The 23,536-nt window shown below is 44.5% G+C and overlaps 1 protein-coding gene across 8 annotated transcripts in view; it reads right to left on the reverse strand.

The window, feature by feature from the left end:
* Nucleotides 1-11,393: 11,393 nt before the first annotated feature.
* Nucleotides 11,394-23,536, reverse strand: part of ATXN7L1 (ataxin 7 like 1) — a 241,486-nt gene continuing 229,343 nt past the window's right edge. For 5 of the 8 annotated variants that reach the window (XM_081283612.1, XM_081283611.1, XM_081283616.1 and 2 more), the window contains one exon: nucleotides 17,229-21,523. In XM_081283612.1, coding sequence (XP_081139738.1) covers nucleotides 20,395-21,523 — 1,129 coding nt within the window. In that variant the 3' untranslated portion in view covers nucleotides 17,229-20,394. The other 3 variants (XM_081283610.1, XM_081283615.1, XM_081283614.1) reach the window with 3 other exon arrangements.

Here is a 23,536-nt window from a genome sequence, read left to right on the forward strand (position 1 = left end):
CCATCTGTAAATATGTCTGCCCTTCTCCCCTGTTGAGGGCCACAGCCGAGTCGGGATAACGCATGGCATTTTTGCCAGAAGTAGTGGTTGAGAGGTGACGCTAGTGAGCCATTAAGATGATGACTTTTGAGTTCTGGCGGAGTTCCCGTTGGGTTCTGCTTGAGCTCTCGCGGGGATTCCCGGAGAGTTCCCATTGGTTGGGGAAGTGCCAGAGGCGGGATTTTCCGGTTGCTGGTTCCTAGAGGAGCCGCGTGGCGTTCAGGGAAGTTCCCGGGAGCATGTGTGGAGTGTGCTGGTAGAGTTCAGAAATAAAGTTTGTTCCTGCTTCAGTGGCTCGTGATTTGTGCCCAGCCAAACTGCGGCACTCCCCCACTTGCAGAGTCTGGTAAAATTGCTCTGGGATCCATGGTGCAGGAGTATTTCAGGCATCACAATTTATTAACAGCTCCCCAAAGCGATGAACCTCTTGATTTATTCAGGAAACTTTCAGTGATAAAACTGGACAAATTTCAGGTTAACTACAACAGTTAGTCATCCTGTTTGTGGATCACTAACATAAAGACCTTGGGCTTTGGTATTAGGTAGACTTGTCAATTTTCCTGTCAACCTTGGAGTGATAGGTCAGGGTGTGTGTGTGTGTGTGTGTGTGTGTGTGTGTGTGTTTTGAGCATGGGGAGATGAGATTGTATAAAAGGAAAAATGAGGAGACAAGAGTGTCCAGAATAGACTGTGGGTTTATTTCTTCTCTCTGTTTTCTGTTTTGAGCAGAAACAAGACAGAGAAGCCTCAGCTCAGGGTTTTAGTTGCTGTTAAAGGAGAGGGAAGGGCCTGGGGATGTAGCTCAGTGGTAGAATACTTGCCTAGCTCATGCAAAGCCTTAGATTCAATCCCCAGCCATGAAAAAGGGAAAAAAAGAAGAGGGGAAAAAATATAAAGGACAAATTTTCTGAGAAAATGTATAGTGATGCAGTATTGTGTAGTGATCTCTGGAACCAGACTGCCTCCATTCAAATCCCAGTCTTACCATTGACCATTATGAGCTACGTGACCGTGGGAAAGATGCCTGAATTCTCTGCCTTGCTTTCCTCATGGATAGAATATCTGCCTCATAGGAGATGTGTTAAGGACAGAACAAACAAATATACATACAGCTCTTAAAACGGTTCCAGGAATGTACTAAGTGTTTGCTGTTAAGGAAAAAATTGGTGACTAAATAGAGTTTCTATAACCTATGTCCATGGGCTGTCCTGCTTGATTTCCCATGAAAGTTACTTTTTTGTTGTTGTTTTGTTGTTTTGGGGAATGATGTAGTATTTCAGATTTTGTGTTACATCTTTTAAAAAGATGTAGTATTAAAAAAGGATGTAGTATTTTCAGATTTTGTGTTACATCTTTTAAAAACTACAGACTCTTGGTTCTATGTGGCAATGTGGAAAGAAGAAAAGGTATTTATTATATGCTTAACACTCTTGGGCAATTCATATGGAGACAGAAGTTTGGAATCTAATAATTTTATTTTTACCAAGTTGTTTTGTTGGTGGGGTTTTTGTTTGTTTGTTTGCTTATTTTTAGACAGAACACATCTTAATAGTGACACCGTGTTATTTTTTTCATGTTAGGTAGGCCTCAGCAGCCTGTTTTAAGCTTTGCAACCAGAATTTGACAGGTATACAGGTCTCTGTGAAAGTCAAGTCTCAAAAGCTCCATCTCAGTCTTTGTAAAACAGCAACATTCAATTTCTGAGGAAGTGCCAGCTTTACTCAGAAGGAATGTCAAGCTTGTCCTCATTCTTCATGGACCTAAAAAGCCAAACTGCTGAAAACTGGTTTTGTTTTGTTTTCGTTTTTGGTGCTGAGGATGAACCCAGGGCCTGGCACATGTTAGGCAAGCAGTCTACCCCTGAGCTACCTCCCCAGGCCTGAAAACATTTTAAAATCCTAATTTAAATCCCCACTACAAAAGACAACAGGGTAGAGAATATCAAGTGAATAGCTGTACTACAAAGGATTGCAGGCCAAGGTTGGGATGGGATGATGGTACCAGTTGCCCTACACTGAACCAAAATGGCAGCATGTTACTGGTTGCAGCAGTCCCTGGAAGAGTAGGGCCTTGGGCAAAGTGGTTCTGCACCCAAGGCTATCCCTAAAACCAGAGGGTGACTGAACATGGTACCTGCTTTATAACCTACTCTTTCCTTTTTGATTCTGGAATAGTTTAAGACTCACAAGAGGTTGTAAAATAGTTCAGAGAGCTCCATGTGCCCTCCCTCCAGCTTTTCCCAATGCTGATATGTAACCACAGAATCAGGAAATTGGCTCTACTACAATGCTATTAACTGAGCCCTAGGATTTATTTGGATTTTACCAGTTTTAATCTAACCCCCATCTCATTTTTTTAAACAATTTTTATATTTTAGAACATCAAACTATAAACGTAGCCTTAATTTATCCCCCATAACACCAACTATGTCTGTTTAAGCTTTAGTTAGGTTCACCAAATTAAAGCCCAGGACAAAATTTTTGAATACTAATACTCTGCTGAGTGCAGTGGCATGTGCCTGTAATCCCAGTGATTTCAGAAGTTGAGACAGAAAGATCACAAATTTGAGGCCAGCCTCAGCAACTTAGCAAGACTTTGTCTACATAAATAAATAAAAGGGCTAGAGATGTAGCTCAGTGGTAAAGCACCCCTGGGTTCAATCCCCAGTACCACGAAAACCAAACAACAACAAAACCCCCAAACCAAACAAACCAATACTCTTTGAGCTTCTAAATTATTTGTATGAAGGATTAACTCAAATGTTCTCCTATTTACCCAAGAACCTTTTCCCAACAGGCTTCATCCTTGCTAGCAGTGTGATCTTGAACGAATTACTTGACTTCTGTTAACTTTGTTTTCTCACCTATAAAATGGGGATAATCTTACATATAGAGTCATTGAGAGGATTAAATTTGAAAAGATGAGGAGCCGGGCATGATGGTGTGTTCCTGTAGTCTCAGCTACTTAGGGGGCTGAGGTAGGAGAATCATGAGTTAGAGGCCAGCTTAGACAATTTAGAGAGACTCTGTCTCAAAAACAAAACACACACACACACACACAAACACACATACACACACACACACAGAGTGGGATTTAGCTCAATGGTAAAGTATCCCTGAGTTCAATCCCAGTACTGAAAAAAAAAAAAAAAAAAAAGAAAGAAAGGCTGTGAGATATATACAGATATTAGTTACTATTATTTCTACTGGTCCACCAGCACCAATACTAGCACCACCAGGGTAATCCTTGTACTTCCAGCCCATTTCTTGATGTCAGAGAAGTACAGGTGTAGCTTAGAGCTGGAGTCTGCTCTGGGGGCAGCTGGGAGTCTTCACCTCTGGCAGATGGCAGATGGTGAGGTAGAAGGGTGTGCTTTCTCATGGCTGGGATGGTGGCCAGGTAGCATACAGTCTTGTCTTCCCTGGCTGAAACTGAGAATGCATTTCCCAAAATAATGCTACTGAATCAATATAAAGACTTTAGGTGCATTGTGGGCTGCCCTGCAACCTAGTCACCCTTGATATTGCTTTTTAGTGGAAGACCATGTTAGGTTCCAATGAAATGTTTGGAGCCCAGTTCACAGAATGGGTTTTGAGAAGAAAAAAGAAATTACTTATGTATTATTAAAACAAACAAAAAAATCCGTTTGCCCAAGTACCCTTTTCAAACAGAAAAATGGGGAAAAATGTTGGATAGAAAAGTTGGTTGTTTTCAAGTGATAGCAAAGTTCTCCTTGTTGTCCTTTGGGGATAAACGATTTCATATTGTTTAACATGAATTAACATAGCATTGCTGGTCATAGCATGTGTGTGGCATTGGCAAATCAGCTGTGTGTGGTAGCTGCTTGCACAGCCTCGCTAGGACCAGTCAGTTCGTCTCTTCCCAGCTGTGATTTCTGTGAGGTCATGCTGCCAGCTTGGGGTTGGCCATGGGGATGTATTTACATCACAGAAATTAGCAAATGCTTTCCCTGTCATTCTCCAAGCCCATCAGTCTATGTTTACTAGAACACCACTGGCTCCTTTATCATACATTTGTTGTACCTCAACTATATGCCTGATGCTGTTTAGGAACCGAAAAATACTTAACAAGCCAGCTCAGGTCTTGCTCCCGTAGAAATTTAAGAGGATCCCCAAAGAAGAATTTAGAGTTCAAGTAGACATAAAATATACATGCTTTGGAATGAAAAAGTTCCACAATGTCAATGAAATCCATGTGGAAATCTATACCAAGTTTTACAAAATTGGAAAAGTTCTCCTAGGAAGAACTTCTTTTTTTGGGGGGGGGGTGCTGGGGATCAAACCCTGGGCCTTGTGAATGCTGGCACGTGCTCTATCACTGTGCTACACCCCAGCCCTATAGATTACTTTCAAAGCCATCTGAGAGTCAAATGTTATACTGTGATAGTAGGAGCAAATGTGACTCCATTTTGTTTTATGACTTCATCCTGTAAACAACCATGCCAAGTAGAAGAGTCATGACTGGAGCAAGATGTTCTTTTCCTTTTGCTATAGAAACCTTTAAGAACACGGAACTACCTAATGGGATATTGTTTCTGTAACTAGGGTAACGGGGCTCTGTTTCTGTAACTGGGGTGACTGCGCTAACTGTGATTGGTTAGGCTTCCCTCCGCTTGACTGCACTGTCCCGCTTCTGTAACCTGGCTTGCTTGCATTGGCTAGACCCCCTGAACATCCCTTTTGCGGTTTTCAGGCTTATAAGGAGTGCCCTTGCAATTGTTCGGGGCTGATCAGGGGAACAGCTTTATGTTCTGGTCAGCCGCCACTGGTGTGCTTCAATAAAGGTTTGATTCGATTATACGTGAGTGGTCTGGAAGTCAGTTTATGAAACCCTGGGACGAAGCTTTAACTATAACAATACCATGATAAAAAGGAAGATGAGATCACCTAATAGTTCTCATATATTTCTTTTTCTTTCCCTTCCATTTCTTTTTCCTTCTGTCCTTTTTTTCCCACCTCCTGAGTGCTGGAAATAGAACCCAGGGTCTTTGCATAGTATGAAAGTTCTCTACTACTGAGCTACACTTCCTGCCCTGTTTCCCATGTATTGCATTATTATTTTAGGCATCCTGAGGGTATGCTTACCTAAGTTAAAACAAACTCCAAGCACTATTTGAAAATTTTAAGTTCGGTAGAGGAATTTATGATGAAAAGAAGCAATTTTATACTTCCTTCCACTTTTCACATCCACTCTGAGGTAACCTTCTCTGCTGGGCCTGGTATCCTTCAGTCCGGAACCTCTCAACATCTCATTTAATTTCTCCTGAAAACCCTCTAGTGGCCACAGAAGAGAGAGTGGCTGCATATGGGAGATGAAGGGAGCCTCAGCAATCTCATATAAGATTAATTTATTTCTTTCGCTCTCTCATTTCGTCCTCCTCCTCCTCCTCCTCCTTCTTTTTTTGGTGGTACTGAAGATTGAACCCAGGGATGCTCTATCAGTGATCTACATCTCCAGCCCCTATTTATTTATTTGTTTAGTGGCAGAGTCTCACTAAGGTGCACAGCCTGGCCTGGAACTTTCGATCCTCCTGCCTCAGCCTCTCAAGTTGCTAGGGTTATAGGTGTGCACACCCATGCCCAACTCATGTGGAGATTTCCACCCTAACCCGAACCCCCCTTTCCCATTTTCAACCCATTGTTTGCAGCCCCTCCTCTGTGGTACATACAGCCCCTGGGAGGATGAGGGACAAATACTTCACATCAGTATTCTCCTCCAACCATGTTGTAACTTTCTTCTTTTTGCTGACACCTATCACTTCGAGTCTACCATATATCTTGTGTGTGGGGGAACATTTAAATTTAAGAATACAAAGTGAAATGAACATTTTTTTTTTTGGTACTGAGGATTAACCACTGAGCCACATCCCCAGCTCTATTTTGTATTTTATTAGAGACAGGGTCTCACTGAGTTGCTTAGCATCTCGTTCAATTGCTGAGGCTTTGAACTCATGATTCTCCTGCCTCCGCCTCCTGAGCTGCTGGGATTAGAGGGTATGCCACTGCGCCCGTCCCCAAAATGAACATATCTTAAGTATACAATATGATAAATATTTTACAAATGATTAGATTCATTTAACAAACTCTCAGCTCAAGATGCAGAGCGCTTCCAGCACTCCAGAAATCTCTTTTGTGCCCCCCAAATTAACAGCTATTCTATAAGTCAGTGTGTTTGTATTCATGGTTTTAATTCACCAAGGTTACTTTGAATGCCAATTCATTAATTAAAATGTTAAACAATGCTGGGATCAGCGTGGACCTGGTAGGAACAACCTCACCGAGCTTGAAGGTGAGCCAGGGCCTGGAGGCGCCCTCTGTGGGTAATCCCACCTGATCAGTCCTCTGCTCAAAGTGGGAGCATGTGCACAGAAAAACATTCTCAGTTTGTTGAGTGGGATGGAACCAAAAGGCTGATAAGAACTGAAAAAAACAAAAACATGACATCTGATTCTTCCTAGTAGAAAAGCCTCAGAATCCCTATTATTGTTCCTGCCCATTCTCTTCATTTCTGTGTCACCCTTTGTCCTATTTCAAGAATGTGCCCAAATTGTCACCCTCTCTCCCATCTCCCAGCACTGGGTCTGGATTATTCAGGGGCATGGAAGAGCATTTCTGGGGAGGCAGGCAGTCCGTGATAAGACCCGGTTGGATATCAGCCAGGGAAGTGAAGAAGCTGGGAGAAAATGAAAATCCTAACACAGACGGTTGAAGCTCCTGTTTCAACATCAGCCTCCACAGTTCTTGTTCAGGTTGCAGAGGAAGCCAAATACTTTCATGATGATGCTGTTTGATTAAACATTCACTAAATATTTGTAGGCTAAAGGGGAAACCCAGAAAGAGTTCTACAATTTTTTAAATTAAGAGAGCCTTCCCAATGTTAATGACCTCAGATCTGATTTGTGATTTGAATTCTCAATAAATGCAGCACCTCCAAGTTGTTGGCAAGCTTCCCACAGTGATTTTGCAACGATTCAGACTTGCATGGGATTGATTTGGTGTTTGAAGCATTCAGCTCTTTTGCATCTTTCTCATTTACTTTTCTAGTTGAATAGCTTATGAAGATGTAACGATAGAAAATAAACATTAAAATACATTCCTGGGTCCTGGGTACTTTTCTCAGAAGCATGGATACATAAAATCTGCTGCTCTGGAGGTTGTCCCAACCAGATCAGAAAGCAAGAAATAATCCATTAGGCAAGTAGGTATTGCCAAATGGGAAAAACCAAAAAGGAGACAAGTATTTAAGTACAGTAGAATGAATTACAGAAACCTGAGAAAACCAACTAGGGGACCCATAGAATTTTAAAAGAGCTCCATGAACATACTCACAGTGGTTTAGGAAGAAAAGCCTTTAGACAGAGTTTATTTCTACAGGAAGCAGGGAGGACCATGGAGAGGGTACCAGATAGAAGGGAGAATAAATAGGCTGCATGTTCTTAGTACCTCATTTCACCTCTGTGTGTCTGTTTTGTCACCTGTAGAAGAGGGCCCTTAAGATCAATCATTCACACCAGTCACAGTGGTGCTCATCTGTAATTTCAACTACTTGGGAGGCTGAGGCAGGAGGATGGCAAGTTTGAGGCCAGACTAGGTGACTTAGTGAGATCTTTTCTCAAAATATAAAAGAAAGGGTTGGGGATGGAACCGAGTAGTAGAGCCCCACTGGGTTCCTTCCCTAGTACTATAAACAAATCAATGGGTCCATCCAGTTTTCATATTACCCACAGAGGGTGCTTCCAAGTCTCACTCATTTTGAAGGAGCCTTTTCAGAGTCCTGAGTTTGGAAAAAAAAAAACCAGAATGCACAGGCCTTTTTCAAAATGACATTACAAGTCACCCAGGCCAATGCAGTAATGGGCAGCCAGTCACACAAACAAGTCTCTGAGAGAACTGATGGACAAGGAAGTTGTTGATACTAGCAGTGTTATGCTGATGTTGTTGTGACCATTGGCAATCAAATTTAACATGTATTCAATGTGCCTACTGCGTGTGTTCCAAGCATCAAATCTGCTTCCTCTGGTTTCTGTTCTGCACAGTAAGTGAAAATATTCTCTTGGGCCTGAGTCAAAATGACAAGATATTTGCCTTAATTTGCTTAAGAGCTTTGGCTCCAACTGTCCTTGTTCTGCTCTTTGTGTACTTAAACCACTGTCCAAGACTGTCTGTTCCGTGTCCGGATCCTTCTTCAATCACAGATTGCAAATGTGCCCTCAGTGTTCTCTGGCAATCCAGTTTCTTTAGTAACCATTTCATTCTTTCCCTCCTCCTCTCAAACTTCTCCAGCTTTCTCATGCACCTTCAACTTGCCTCTGGTCACTGAGAAAATGGAATCCATCAGATGGAAATTTCCTCATCTTCCCAACATTGAATCTACACAAGCTGACTTCTTCCCAATTTCCCTCAAAGAAGTGTCCCTCCGTCCCCCCCCCCTTGCCTTCCCAGGGACTCTTTTCTTTTGCTTTATCAACCTCTGGCTCTCCTGTTACCCCTGCCTCACCAGTGTCTGAATCATAGTCTGGCCTCTCCTTCCTTGAAAAAAAAAATAACAACCATTCAACCAACCAACCAACCAACAAACAAACCCAACAAACAAAAACCCCAATCCCAAACTACCCTGTGCCTTCCAACGTTTTATTTTTTGTCTATACTTACTGAATTTCCTTGCTTAGTTTTCATTCGTCCTTCAAAACATTCCAGTTCAGCTTTGCCATCCTTACCTCCCAAACTCCACCACCATACCTGCTGTCAGGTCACCGGAGTGAATTAAATAGTAATCACACACGTGCACACGTGCACACGTGCACACACACACACATAAAATATATACATACAAATATATAAAATCTCTCTATATTTTCAAGTCCCAACCCCAGAAACTATAAGTATGGACTTATTTGGAAAATGGAACTTGTAGATGTAATTGAGTTAAGCATCTAGAGATTAACCAGGATTTAAGCTGGGGCTTAGGTCCAGTGACAGGTATCCCTGTAAGAGAAAGATAGTGGAGATGTAAGACACGGGGGACACCCATGAGAGAAAGCCGAGAAGATGGAGACAGAGGTTGAAGTGATATGTCTCTAAACCGAGATTTGCCAAAGAATGTCAGCAGTCACCAGAAGCTGGAAGAGGTGAGGGAAGATTCTCCACAGCCTTTGGAAGTCTAGAGACTTTTGGTCTTCGGAACTGTGAGAGAATACATTTTTGTGATTTTAAGCCACCAAAGTTGTGGTAATTTGTGTGGTAGTTTCAATGACCTCCGTGTTGCAAAACCCCAGACACATTCCGTCTCTCTCTTACACTGCAGTGGTATTTGATTTAGTTGACTGCTCCTTGAACATCTTAAAGTCCTGGCTTCCAGGGAATCACTTTCTGTTGTGTTCTCTTTTCTCAGTGAGTGCTTATCCTTGCCAGCTTTTGGCTTCTACTCAACTTCCCCAATGTCTGCTTGTCTCCCTTTACATTCTCTTAAGCAACCTCACTCAACCATACCTATGGCTCTAAATAACCTCCATGAACCTGCTTCCCAAATCAGTGCCAACCTAGACCAGCCGATAGTGTCTGCACCTTGCCTTCCTGATAAAGCAGCATCAGGGACAGTTACACATTTTACTGTCATCTCTTACATGATCAAACATCTAAGTATAAAACAAAACTTAATATTAACTCCTATTTACCTTTATTTGATGTTGAATTTACCCACCTTCCCCCGCCCCCAGGGATTAAACCCAGGGTCTCGCTCATACTGACAAACTCCCAGGTGATTTTTTTCCTTTGGTTTCTTCTGGAACATCTTTTTCTTATGTGCAACCTCCTCTGCTGGTTTAAAAATAACTTGTTCTTTAGTGGGGATCATCTTGATGTGGGAGGGGGAGCTTGTGTCTGAGTTAACCTGAGCCTGGGCTCTGAAAGTGTGATGTGCATCTTGGGTGCCTCGTTCATTTGGAGGTGCTCAGTAGCCACAGAATCTACCAAAACCTTTTAAGTTCAGCAGCACCCTCTGCCTTATGAAACATGTGTAGCAAAAATTCAGACCTTTTTTGGGGGGCCACTGGCCCTTTGTACAGCCTCAAGGTTTGGCCTGGGCACACCTCCCAATCCACCACTGTAATAATGGAATGGCACACATGGCTTCTGTAAGGTGACGTCTTTCAGATACTTGGTGGCTTTTTGGGTAGACCTACGTTTGATGGGCTGGGCAGTTTCACTGAGCTCCTGAGGTGAATATGAAGACTGGAACCTCTTAACTTGCATGATTTTTGTAGGGTTTTCTGGGTCAAGTGAACACTGAACGGTTTTCAGAGATCACCTTGGGCCACTCATGTGGAGACTACATAATGGGATTCCCAAACTTCACTAAACACGATTCCTGTGGCCCCCTAAAAAAATCTCTTCCTGCCTTGGTTTTTCCCATCTCCACCCAACACCATTGCTCTACTAGAAACCTGGGAGTCATTCTTTCCTCAAATGAGTCATGTTAATTTAATATCTAAAATGTATCTTGAACCTATTCTTTTTTTTTTTTTTTTGGTACTGGGGATTGAACCCAGGGGTGCTTAATCACTGAGCCAAATCTCTAGCCATTTTTTTAAAACAGGTCATGACAACATTTTTTAAAAATATTTATTTTTTTAAGTTGTAGTTGGACTCAATATCTTTATTTATTTTATGTGGTGCTGAGGATCGAACCCAGGGCCTAGCACGTGCTAGGCAGGCGCTCTACCGCTGAGCCACAACCTCAGCCCCCCTAGCCATTTTTATTTTGAGACAGAGTCTCACTAAGTTGCTGAGGGCCTCGCCAAATTGCTGAGGCTAGCCTGGAACTTTCAATCTTCCTGTCTCAGCCTTAGAAGTTGCTAGGATTATGGGGTATACCACCATGCTCTGCCAATTCCCTTCTCTTCATAGCTCCTGTCTTTATCCTGGGACCACATGGACTTTTTTTTTAAATCTTTTTTAGTGGTAGATGGGCATAATACCTTTATTTATTTTTATGTGGTGCTGAGGATCAAACCTAGCGCCTCACACATGCTAGGCAAGCACCTTACAATTGAGCCACAACCCCAGCCCCTAGAACACTTTTTTAATAGATCATGTCATGCCTTTATTTAAAGCCCTTCAAAGAATTCCCTCTGAATTTAGTACAAAATCCAAATTCTACAAGGCTTTATGTGACTTTGTCCCTAACTTCTGTCCATCTCTCTGTCTCTGCTGTGTCCAGGGCGGACCCTTCCTTATGCCCTGAGGGCTTACCAAGCTTTCCTACCTTGGATGCTCCCTTCTTTAGAGACCTCTAGATCTGCCCTCTTCAATTCACATCAGTTTCTCTTGTTTTTTTCTCTCCCATAAAACTCAGTTCTTTCCACATAGCATTGGCCACAAGCTGTAATTACACATTTGATCATGTGTTTATTTGCTCTCTCCCCGACTGGGTAGCTTCCAGAGAGCAGCTGGGATTGTGTCTGTTTCTCTTCACTGAACACACAGCGCCTAGCTCAGGGGCAGGCACAGAGAGGAGGCTCCATAAATATTTGCCCAATGAATTCACTATCCCCGTCATCTCCTGCTGCAAACGTATGTTCTAGGGCGAAGGCTCTTCTGGTGACAGTGCTGTCACCCACAAGAAAAGAAAGGCAGACCAAAAGTTTAGAATTTATGAAAACCCCAAGACTTTCTTTCTTTCTTTCTTTTTTACAAACATATAAATTATTTTATTTACAAAGCCATGTTACAAAAGAAAAAAAAAGCAAAAAAAAAATAATTACAATCGCTTACTGGAGAATATTTCCAGGCCTGATGCTGAACCGTGGCAGTATCAATAGATACATATTTGTTCTTTCTTTTTAAAACTGTAAGCCATAGAATTTACTATTTACACCTCCTTACATTTATTCTGCTTACAATATCACAGGCATGGAATGAATTCTATCTGATAGTGCTAATACATAAAGGTGCGGGACAAAGAAGGAAAATACTTAGTGTTACAAAATATGGATCGTAGAAAAGAAACCCACTCCACAAGTGTGGCATTTGTTTAGAATGATTGGACATGCTTTCTTCAAAATTCTTCTGGAAAAGGTTCTAAAATCGGTAGTAGGAAAGGACAAATGAGCAGGTGCAAATTCTTGTCTGTGCAACAACAGTTATTTAATGTACCCCATGACTGACCAGCTACCTAAAACCCACAGAGTTTTGTTAAAGTGCCATGGGCCAACAGCATAACAAAATATAAGGTGTAAATAGAAAATTTCTTTTTTTTTCCTTTTTTAAAACAAGAGTTCACTGAGAATCAGCAATAATAGAATATGCTGTATAAACTATTCTCTACAAAGGTTGATCAGCATTATTTACAATTGGTACATTGATACAAAAGAAGGCATACAAGTTATCCAAGTCGCTTTTTTTTCTTTTTTCTTTTTTTTTTCCTCTTTCTTTCTTTTTTCCTTTTCTTTCTTTCTTTTTTTTTTTTTTTATGGCTGACAGGTCTATGCATTGCGTTATGTTTAACAACCAGAGCTTTCGAGCCTCTGTGGCTGGCGACAAGTCAGGAGATCTTCAGGCAAATAGGGGTGTGTGCAGTCAAGGGGCTGGGAGAGAAGGCTGTTGGGGGGTGTGCAGAACAGAAGGACCCAAAGGATACCACCCTAAAGATGCTTTATAGGCTGGTCCAGTTGAACTCCATGAAAATAACCCCAAAGAAAACCTTTATTTGCATTCCACTTTTCAAGCTGCAAGTTTTTAATACATCAATACAAAGTAAACCTGTGGTTGATTGCGAAAGAAGAAATACCGTGGGTTTTCCCTTTTTGCTCAGTTATCCATAAATGTCCTCACCTTGGTCAGAGCCAGTTTTTCAAGAAAGTAAGCAGCATTTGGTGAGGAACCTCTTTATTCCAGCTTCCATTTCAAGACGCAGGGAGCTAAAATGTTGAACCCGCTCCTTCAGTCCCTGTTGAGACATTATTTCTCAGAAGCAGCCACTTCATCTCTCAACCTTTGTTTTCCCTCTTCGAGTGTAAAAGTTTATAAATCAGAGGGTTATTTTGTTGCTGAGATTGGTTTTGTTTCTACTCCTGCAAGTTTTAAAACTCATAATAAATTATAAAAAACAGCAGACTTCTAAAACCGAACAAGACAAAAATTGTGCAAAAATAACAAAGATATGTACATACTTTTCGGTCTGAAGAAACATACAATAAAAACATAATTCAAAGAACATTTTAAAAATATAAACATTGCTTAAACTTTCCTAAGTTTCATATTGTTTCTGAAACTATTCTGGTCAGTTAGCTCTGTAATATAGTAAAACATAAATTATTACAAAATTAACACTATAAAAATTTACTTTAAGAATATCTTCTAAACTTTTTTTTTCAAAGGGTCTAACCTTGTTTATAATTTCTTAAACATTTATAAGTCTTAAAATCTGCCTTAACCTTTTTTTTTAAAAAGAAAAAGTTAACAATCGTCCCTTCAATTTGCAGTCTCTTTTTTCCAAGACTCAAATAAACCAGCATATAAGTGCACTTTTAACACTGTTGAAATAAAAATGAAATCATCTGAACTAATGTCCTGGTACTTAATATCAACTCCTGATTTTTAAAAAAATCTTTTTTTATATTAAAAATTTTAGTAATCCTATAAGAAATACTGTCAGTGCAATTCCATCAATGCAGATCACTCCGTTAGCCTCCCACCTTTGCAGATTCCAATCGTGTGGTGAAACTTAACAGTAGTCTGATCTTTGGGTTGGGGGATGGGAAAATAAAGGAAAACCTTGGGATTGGGGGTTGCACCCAGCCTCGAGACTAGTATTTCTGATTTCAGGATGAAAGAGAACCTCCTAGCATCTCTGTTGTATGCAAACTTATAAGATTAATTAATAGCACAGAACACCTGTTTCACATTAGGAATTCCGTTCCTGATGATGATTCCTTATTAGAGTTTATGGTATTGCTGTTTCTTTCAAAACTCCATTGTGAAAAACTTCATAGCTGCGATGCTCCAATGTCTCTCTTCAGCTCTTCCAAATGGCTCTTCACTAAGAGATGGCACGTCCTTTACCATTCCTTCTCAGGGGTGGCTGTCTGAGTTGGGGCGAATGCACGCTCACTTCTGGGTGTAGGTGGGCAATGCAAGTTCCCCTCTGGGCATGGGTGGGTAATGCTAATATTTATTTTCACAAGGGATTTGATACATGATCCTCCATGGAGGCTTTCCCCTTGAGGATCTTTCCTGTCCCCAGAGGGCAACTTGAGAACCTTTAGCTGAAGATCACCATGCTTCCTGATGGAGTGACTTTTTTGGTTCAGTGGCCTTTCCCCTGGGATTCCTCCATCTCTGACTCACTCAACTTTGGGAACCTGCACACCGTGCCCTGGAAGGGATTCTGCAGAATGGATTCCTAACAAGCTCAGACCATCACAGTTACTTGGTCCCCACCATTTTTTAAGGGACATTGTCTCCTACTGGCCAGGTTCTGCTTTCTGCCACTCTTCCAGGTCCCCTCTGCTTCTCCCCTGTGTGTCTTTTCTGGGCTGTACAGCTAGACACTGGTATTGGAAAACCAGGTCATTAAGCAGCCAATGTTCTCAATTTTGCCTGCTGGGCTGTAGAAATCTGTTGAGGGCACCCATATACCCTCTGGCTCTTTCCTCTTAGGATCCTCCCTAACAAAACCCCTTCCCCAGCATGCTGTCCAGGGGGTACTGGTGGGAGCCAGCCACTCCTGATGGCCAGTGGGCCCCTCCTGCCCTGTGAGTGGCAGGTTGGGGATGGGAGGGATGCGGTGGGAGAGAACAAGGAGGAAGAGCTCTGCATGTGCTAAAGTTCAAGAGCTTCAGACAGCGCCAACCCAGAACTGACATTCTGCGATGTCTGCTCTCAGGGCAGGGGCAAAATTATGGTGGGGTAGCAGCATCAGGAGTGAGGGAAGTGACCCCAAATTTGGAAGAATGTATAAATGTGGCAAATGAAAAATGGAAAGAAAACACTGGTATTGTTTTCTGAAAGTTTCAAATCCATGTTCTTTTGCCTTTTTCTGTTTCTTCAAAAACAACAACAATGAAAAAACTCATCATTAAAAAAAAAAAAAGAAGAAGAAGAAAGGCCAGAGCCACAGGCCGGGCATAGGGAAGAGACGCTCCCCAAGGGCCCACTCCCCTCCCTCCTCCTCCTGCCATGGCCTCCTGGGGTGGGATCACAACCAGGAATTGTTTTGGAAGTGGCTTCATAGTCTTGCTATGGAAGAGTCCTTATCCTGCCCATTCTGTTTGTGTTCTTCTAGGAAAGAAAAGAAAAACTTGTTTCAAAACCATACATTTGGGATAGCTCATGAAAATTCAAGGATGGAGCCTGAGTTTTCTCAACCATAACAGAAAGGATAACATCCTACCTCCAGTACATGGCAAAGGACAGCTGTAATAAGCAAATGAGGTGATGGCTATAAAGGACTCCAGATATGTTATGTAGTCACCATGATCCTAGGACTGGAGGAAAACACAGGGACAAATGCAGTGGACATTCCTGGAACTCCTCTCCTGGAGAGAGGACTGGAATAAGTGATGTCTTCATTTTTTTCCCCCTCTCTTGGTTCACCTTTTCCTACGTAACCTACAGATGGCCCAATGAATTATCTAAGGAAGGAGTAGACCTTTGGGTTAATTACAGAGGCTTATGAGAAGCAAGATTTTGGGTTCAAGTTACTTAGCTTCTTAGGACAGCCATCTCCATCTATCACAAGAGTACACTCTTGTCCCTCATGGGGTTGTTACAAGTATGTACGTACAGTATGTAAAGGGCTTAGCACAGCTGCAGAGACAGTGCTCACCAAGTAGTAGCTGTTGGTATTATTCCATATTTACTAAGTCTCACAGCCAGCATTTGTTTTCTCAGCAAGGGACCTGGAGCTATGGACACATGCTTGGTGAGGGTGAAAATGTATTCTCTAGACACACTCAGCAACCTCTGCCAGGGGCCCACCCACCACAGAAGCTGACTAAGCATAGAGGCGCCACCCTCCCAGACTAGCACAGATGATAGGCTGCAGAGGCTCAAGTGCAAAGAGGCCCATAGCCACTCAAAATAGTGGGGAGAGCCTTTCATCTAGGGATACAAAAAGTTTCCCCGTAATCTTTTTCCCCTAAACTCTACCCAAGATTTGTGGGAAAATCTCAAAGGGCAAAACACAAACATGTTGCTCTTTAGTGTCTATAAAACATGACTGCATGTCCAAAACAACATGACATGTAATTGAGGCACAACCCCACCCCTGACCCTCCTTGCTTTCTTCACACACACACACACACACACACACACACACACATACACACAAACTCCACTGAGAAAAATCATATCCTTGAGCTTGTACGTTGACTACTCTCACACCTCAAGTTCATAAAAACTGCTAAATCTATCCTGAATATGCCTAGCATGAAACCACATCTTGAAGGACAACTACAGTTCACCAGGCCTTTGAGAAAGCACAGACTGATAAATGTCACGAGTAAGCCCTTTAATCAACATCATCTTATTTAAATTTCACAATGCTATTAGGACGTAAGCATCAATTTTGCCCTTTCCTTTTCTTTTTTTTTTTCAGCACTCAGGATTGAACTCAGGACCTCATGTGTACCAGGCAAGTGTTCTACCACGAGGCTACCCTGCCAGCCCAATTTTGGCACTTAACCGATGAAAAAAAACGAGACCTAGAGAAGCAATCTGCCTACGATCACACATCTGATAATAATAATAACAGCTAACACTTGTGTGCTTGCTGCGTGCCAGGCATTTTCCAGAGATTTTATGTGAATAAACTGATTTAATTCTCACAAGAGCCTTATACGGCGTTAGTGGCCACGAGGGGCTCCCCTTTATACACAAGGAAATGGAAGTACAGAGAAGTTAAGTAACTTGTTCAAGGAGTAAAGTTAATAACGAGAAGGCCTAGCTAGGTTTGGGAGCCAGGTAATCACACTCTTATCTAGCGCTGAGGTTTGAATTAGGGTCTGACCTCTGACCCCAATGCCCAGCCCACTCTTTTTGCCCTGATGTGGACTCTGTGGATCATCGTGACCCCCAGTAACTTACCGGTCGGCTGTGTCCTGGGCTGGATATGCTTGAAGGACTGGATTGTGACAAAGCTAGGCTGCTATTTTTCCCAACCTGAAAGACACCAGTGAAGCCCACTCAGACACCAGAGGCACCATGGAAAGTCCCTCCGACACCACACTGCTGGGGGCGAGGAGCAGGGCTGTGCACGGGCCTCATTCTCTCACACTGCTTCAAAATGAGCCTTCTTCAATGGCAGAAAGTGACAATGGTTCCCAGAGGAAAAGCAGGATGGTAGCGAACTCCTACTTTTGCTTCCCAGATGGACAGACTGCAAGTGTCAGGGTGAAGTATCTGGTGAGAAGCTGGTCTCTCCTGGGAGCCCCACCGTGTCCACGCGTGGGCTGCACAAGTTCACCTACCTCTGACCCACGTTGCAGACCCACCTTGTCTCCAGCCCAGATTCCCATGGATCATTGGTAGCTAAAAACACCTAGGCCTGTTTCTGCGTCAGGTTTCCTGGCCAGGAGACAGCATTCAGAAAATCAGCACAGTGGTGCTGGCTGCCCCTGCAAGTGCAGGAAGGGAAGGACCCTGGGATGGCAGTAGTGGGGACATGTGGATGGGTCCCTTCCTCTGTGACTGTCCTTGTCACATGGTGGACTGGGACATCGTCGGAGCTAATATCAGGGGCCAGTGCCTTGTTCCTGACTTGTTTGCAAAGGCAAGGCTTTTTCTTTTTTTGTACCAGGGGTTGAACCTAGGAGTGCTTAATCACTGAGCCACATTCCCAGCCCTTTTTATTTTTAATTTTGAGACAGGGTCTCACTAAATGGCTTAGGGCTTTGCTAAGTTGTTGAGACTGGCTTTGAACTTGCGATCCTTCTGCCTCAGCCTCCTGAGCCAACGGGGTTACAGGTGGGCACCACTGGGCCTGGCTGCAAAGGCAACTAGCGCTTTCAGCCTGTACACAGATCCTCCTCAACATCAACCCACCTTTGCCTAAAGACATTTGCCTGCAACACACAGTCTCAGTTCATGTCTGTTTAATATCCTGGTAGCAAATTCTGGCCTTATATCTACCAGACATAATTCAATGGATCCTCAAGTTGTCCCCAAAGCACAGGCTTATCTTGGATTTTTCAACTTTATGCTTTCACTCTCCCAACCTTCTAAGACCATCAGTGCACACCCCAAAGGCCATGGCCTTTTCCCAACACTTGGAAATCCCTGGAGGTGGACACCAGTGTTGATTCTCCTCCTGACAAGCACTCTGGTGGAGAAGACTCATCTGATTTTTTTGCCACTGCTTTTGATTGATTCATTGTGTCACCCAAGCATTTCATACAGTCCTGCAGATCCCAGAACCAAGAGAGCGGCTGTCTCTCAATGTGGAGACAGCCCCTTAACAGCATGGAGGCCAAAAGCCTGACTCCAGAGCAAAATGCCTGTCTTTAAATCCCAGACCTACTCTATTTGCTGTGTGAGCTAGGTAACCTTTCTGTGCCTTGGTTGACTCATCTCTAAGATGGGGGCAATGACAGGTAATTATTGAGTTAATATATCTGAAGTGCTTGGAACAGAGACCATCACACGTGTCAGCTGCTAGAACTCTATCTAAAATGAGTGAGATATCATGATTTTGCTGTCCAAGGCATGGTCAGCAAACCAGTGTAGTGTAGTGGCCCTGTCTGGAAGTCAGGTTCTGTGCCCTGGGATGGCAGTACTGGGGACATGTGGGTATGTCCCTTCCTCTGTGACTGTCCTTGGTACATGGTGGGCTGTGTTGGAAATGCAGACTCAGTCCCACCTCAAGCCTGCTCACTCCAAATGTGCATGTTTTTGGTACAGGGGACTGAGCCCAGGGACGCTCTACCACTGAGCTATATCCCTGGTCCTTTTTATTTTGAGACAGGGTCTTGCTAAGTTGCTTAGGGCTTTGCTAAGTAGCTGAGGCTGGCCTTGAACTTGCCATCCAGCTGCCTCAGCCTCTCCATCACTGGGATTAAAGGCATGCAGCATCACACCTGGCAGAATATGCATTTTCACATTCATGTGCACGTTCCAGCTTGAGAAGCCCTGGCTGTGTCCTCCATCCTGAAACGTGCTAGCACTGGCCAGCAGTTTAGTCTGCAGGTAGGGCCCCATCCCTATTTCTGGAACTGGGGGGTCAGAATGGAGCCAGGTGCTAACAGAGGACCTGTATCTTGCACTCCTCTCACCTTGGCCTTGTTGCAGCTGTCTGGCCCCCTTGGGCTCCAAACTTGCTGTTGTTTGAGTGTGTACTTGTGACTCCCCCTCCCTCAGGAGGTGTTCTTCATGGGGTTTTAACAAGTCCCATACATGGTGACATAAAACATGAAGACATCTTTTAACCTCTGCCTCCCATCTTTCCAAAGTCCTCATCCCTATCCTGGACCAGCCTTATGGTTTAGCCCATGAATTCTAGGTCACTGGCCTCAGGGTGAACTCCAGTCTCTGGGCAGGCTTTGGTCCTCCCACCAGCTGGGCTGAGGAGTGGGTAGTAGCGGCCTTTCCTAAGTAGCTCCTCCAGCCCGAGAAGACAGACTGGATTTGGGACTGGGAACAGAGCCCAAGGGAATGAAACACACATTCTTCTTGGATCACCCACATTTTTGGTTTATTTTTGGTAATGGGGATTTTTGGTAATTTGGTAATTTTTGTATTTTGAGACAGGGTCTCACTAAGCTGCTTAGGGCCTCACTAAGTTGCTAAGGCTGGCTCTGAACTTTCGATCCTCCTGCCTCAGCCTCCCAAGTTGCTGGGATCACAGGTGTGTGCCACTGCACCCAGCTGGGCCACCCACGTTTTCCCAGAGTCCTCATGATACATGTATTTGGCGTGAGCTGCAGTTTTCCTTTAGGAAGGAAAGAGTTACATTAGGAGGGGGCATGGATCCAGGCAGCCTGGTGAACTGAGAACAATCTCCTGGGACCTGGGAAACCAGGTTACCACTCCCTAGCCATTAAACCTGCTTGGACCTTGGGCTCTTCCTGAGGGGATTCCAACAGATCAAATCAAACTTCTTAACACCAGAACTCTTTAATGAAATCATCCTGATAAACCCAAGATAGAAAAATCAACAAAAGTGGAGTGGGGAACTCAAACGCTCCGTGCCTCAGTTTACCCATCTGTAAAGTGGCAACAACAATTCTACCAACTGCACTGGACGGCTGTGAGGACTAGATGGGGTGATGGCTGTAACGTGCTCAGCACACTGCCTAGCTCACAGTGAGAGTCTGTGAAGCGTTTGTTAAATAAACTGCTCTCAAAGCAGAGGGTGAAGGTCGCCTACAGGGAAAACGAGAAAAGGAGCCACGCTTGCGTTACCTGTCTGAGCCACCTGGCCAAGCAGGGGCACTGCCCAGCTCCCCCTGCCCCCCAGAGCCGATGAAGGCTGTGCCAGGAGGTCCCTTACCTGCCGAGAGGAGGTGCTGTTAACGGGCTCGGGCACCGGTGCAAGAAGGCCGGGTGGGTTCTTTTTGTGAACGCTATTCATACCAGGCATTTTAGTGATTTTACAGGCTTTGCTACTAGTGCTCGAGTTCTTACGCTTTTTTCCTTCTGATTTGTCAAAAGAGAGGGGCAGAGAAGACACGGCATTGTGTGAGGCCAGAGAGAGGTCCCCTGTGTGGAGCGCAAGGGAGGGCACAGAGAGGGGACAGGAGTCACTGCTGCCGCCCACCGTGCCCACCTGTCTCACTATGTCCGCGGGGCCGCCGGGCAGCGAGGTCCGTCCTGAGGGCTCCAGCTTGGCACTGAGTGGGCTCACCCCATTGTTTGAGTTGTGCACAGACAGACTGGTATAGGGAGGGGCCGCCTGATAGGAGTTCAAAGCGGAACTGGCATTCAGGACACAGTTCTTTTTGTGGGGCCCTGACAATGGAGACGAGAGGGAAGGCGGCAGGGACAAGGAGGAAGAGGAGGAGGAGGAGGAAGAGGAAGAGGAGGAGGAGGAGGAAGTCGAAGACTGGGGCTTCCTCTTTTTGTTACTTGGAGACTCGTCCCTACGGGTGGACAGGTCTTTGACTTTTGAGGATTTGCTGGTTTTGGTTTTGGATGGCTTGTGGGATGGGGAAGGGATGACGGCTGGTATCGGGGACACGGCAGATGGGGCCTTGAAGGTTGAGTCCATGATGCTGAGGGTGGCGGCCACATGGGGGAAAGCTGTGGTGTGGGACATGAGGACGCGCGGGTCCGGCGATGCCACAAAAGCTGCGTCTGAGAGCATGGCTGATGTCATTATGTAAGAAGAGGTGAGTCTCGAGCTGATGGGAGCTGAAGGAAGATACACAGCACCGGGGTTGCTGAAAGGCTGCAAAACGGATGCTGGAACAGGGGTGGTGATGTGGGCTGCTGGCGAGGGCATGGGGCTATCTGCCGCAGGAGGGATCTTCCTAAACACAAGAGAAGAGCCAAAGAGAAACAGTGAGACATTGGGTTGGCATCGCTTGGGAGGCTCAATGAAGTCTGAGCATCAGGGCCACAGAGAACACCCCGGCAGGACCAGACTATGGAGAATGAAGCCTTGGTGGATGGTAAGAGCTGAAGGATGGCCCTTCCTTATGCTGCCCCATTGCAACATCCAACAACTATTTCAATCCCTTTGTGGGTTTCCAGATCCTATTCTCCACGCCTGTACTGGAGAATGGCTGATTTGGGTTTATCAATCAAAGGCAATGTTATTTAGAACATACATATTTCCAGCAGTCTTCCCTCCTCTCTTTCTTTTTTCTTTTTTGGCAGCGATGAAGGTGGCCTTTAATGAGAAGTGGTCATTTCACATTTAGGTCCCGATTTGAAGTAAGAAACGGGAGGACAGGGCTTGGCCACCTGGAAGTATGGCTCAGAGGTTCCACTTCCGGCTACTGCACCCTCTTTCCCTGTTCCCCACCTGGTGTGTGGCTAGAGGTACTCTGGGGATAGCCCCCTCTCCATGGGCCAGCACCCTCCTGCTACCTGCAGCCTCTGGTTACTCTGGGGAGGCATTTCAATGTTAGCTCAAGGTCGCTGGCTCCATATGGCCATGGTGGTCAGGATCTTGGGAAATGACAGAGATGTCAAGTTACCCCTATCCAGGACTGACATTTTTCCCTCTTTATCCCACCCTACCTCAGCTCTTACCAAGAGCTGTAATGGAGCTGCCCTTCAACAGATCCTCCTGGCCCCTGTCAGGAAAAGGTGAGAATATGGGGACACTTGTGTGCAGAGAAGGGGACCAGAGCTTTCTAGTTTGTTCTGAGGGTAAATGCAGGCTATGGTCAGGAGGACAACATATGGATAGGAAAGGGGAAAGCCACTGTTTTCTTCTTCAGTCTTCCTGGAGCTGGGTTAGGAGGTGTCTAAAAGCAAACTCCCTGGAGCCAGGGCAGGGGGTCATTCTTGGGGTCTCTCTGCAAACTCCATCTTTTGACTTATGCTAGAAGTGGCTCCCACTTCCAATCTACAGCCTGGGGGATGCTCTTGATACTCTGGGGCCAGAAGGGAGGCATGGCAGCTATGGGGTCCCTACATGTCCCTCATTTTGCTGGAAAGAACATTGACCTCAGGAACCCAGTGAATGTTTTTAAGCCAGTTCTTTCCTATTTCTTACACTGCTCCTTTCCCTGTTCCCAGCGAGTTTGTTCTCCTGGGCTGATCAAAAATCAGGAACTAGCTCTCTTTCTCCGAAAGCAGCCCTCGAAGGCAGGACCAGCCTAGGGCCTGCACCTTGGATGGGGCCTCACCCAACCCTCCCTCTGGAGGTCACCCCGCAGCTGTGGCTCCAGACCCAGGTGCCAAGGAACTCTGGACAGAGGCCACACTGAGAAGTAAGCACCTTTCCTCACATTCCTTTCTCTCACAATTCCCTTCTCTGCCTCTACTTGGTGGAGCCTGTGGCTCCCATCTTCAGGGTGGAATCCAGAGGAATCCTGAATACAGAAGCACAGTGTGCTTGAATGTCAGACCCAGATCAAATGTAAGAAAAAAATATTGCCAAACCCACAGTGGCTATGATGGCACTGGGTGGCCTGAAGAATGTAAAAGCTCCTTTTGGCACTAAGCTAGGTGCTCCATAAATATTTTTTGCAATGAATGAATGAGTGAATGAATGGATGAATGGATGGGTAGGTGGATGGGTGAGCGGGTGAGTTCTTAGCAGCAACATAACCAGATTGTCAGGGACTATGCATGCTGGGCAAGGACTCCCATAGAATCAGATTGGAAAGGTCTACATACATCCTGAGAATTGAAATTGTCTGCCACTGGCACTGGCATTACACCCACCATCCCTTCCTTTTTTTTTTTGGTCAGTACTGGGGACTGAACTCAGGGAGCTTTACCCCTGGCTGAGTTCCCCAGGCCTTTTTATATCATTTTGGAGACAGGGTCTCGTTAAATTGTAATCCTCCCATCTCAGCCTCCCGGGG

Source organism: Spermophilus citellus, assembly GCF_964194105.1.
Source record: "Spermophilus citellus genome assembly, chromosome: 3".
NCBI classification, from domain to species: Eukaryota; Metazoa; Chordata; class Mammalia; order Rodentia; family Sciuridae; genus Spermophilus; species Spermophilus citellus.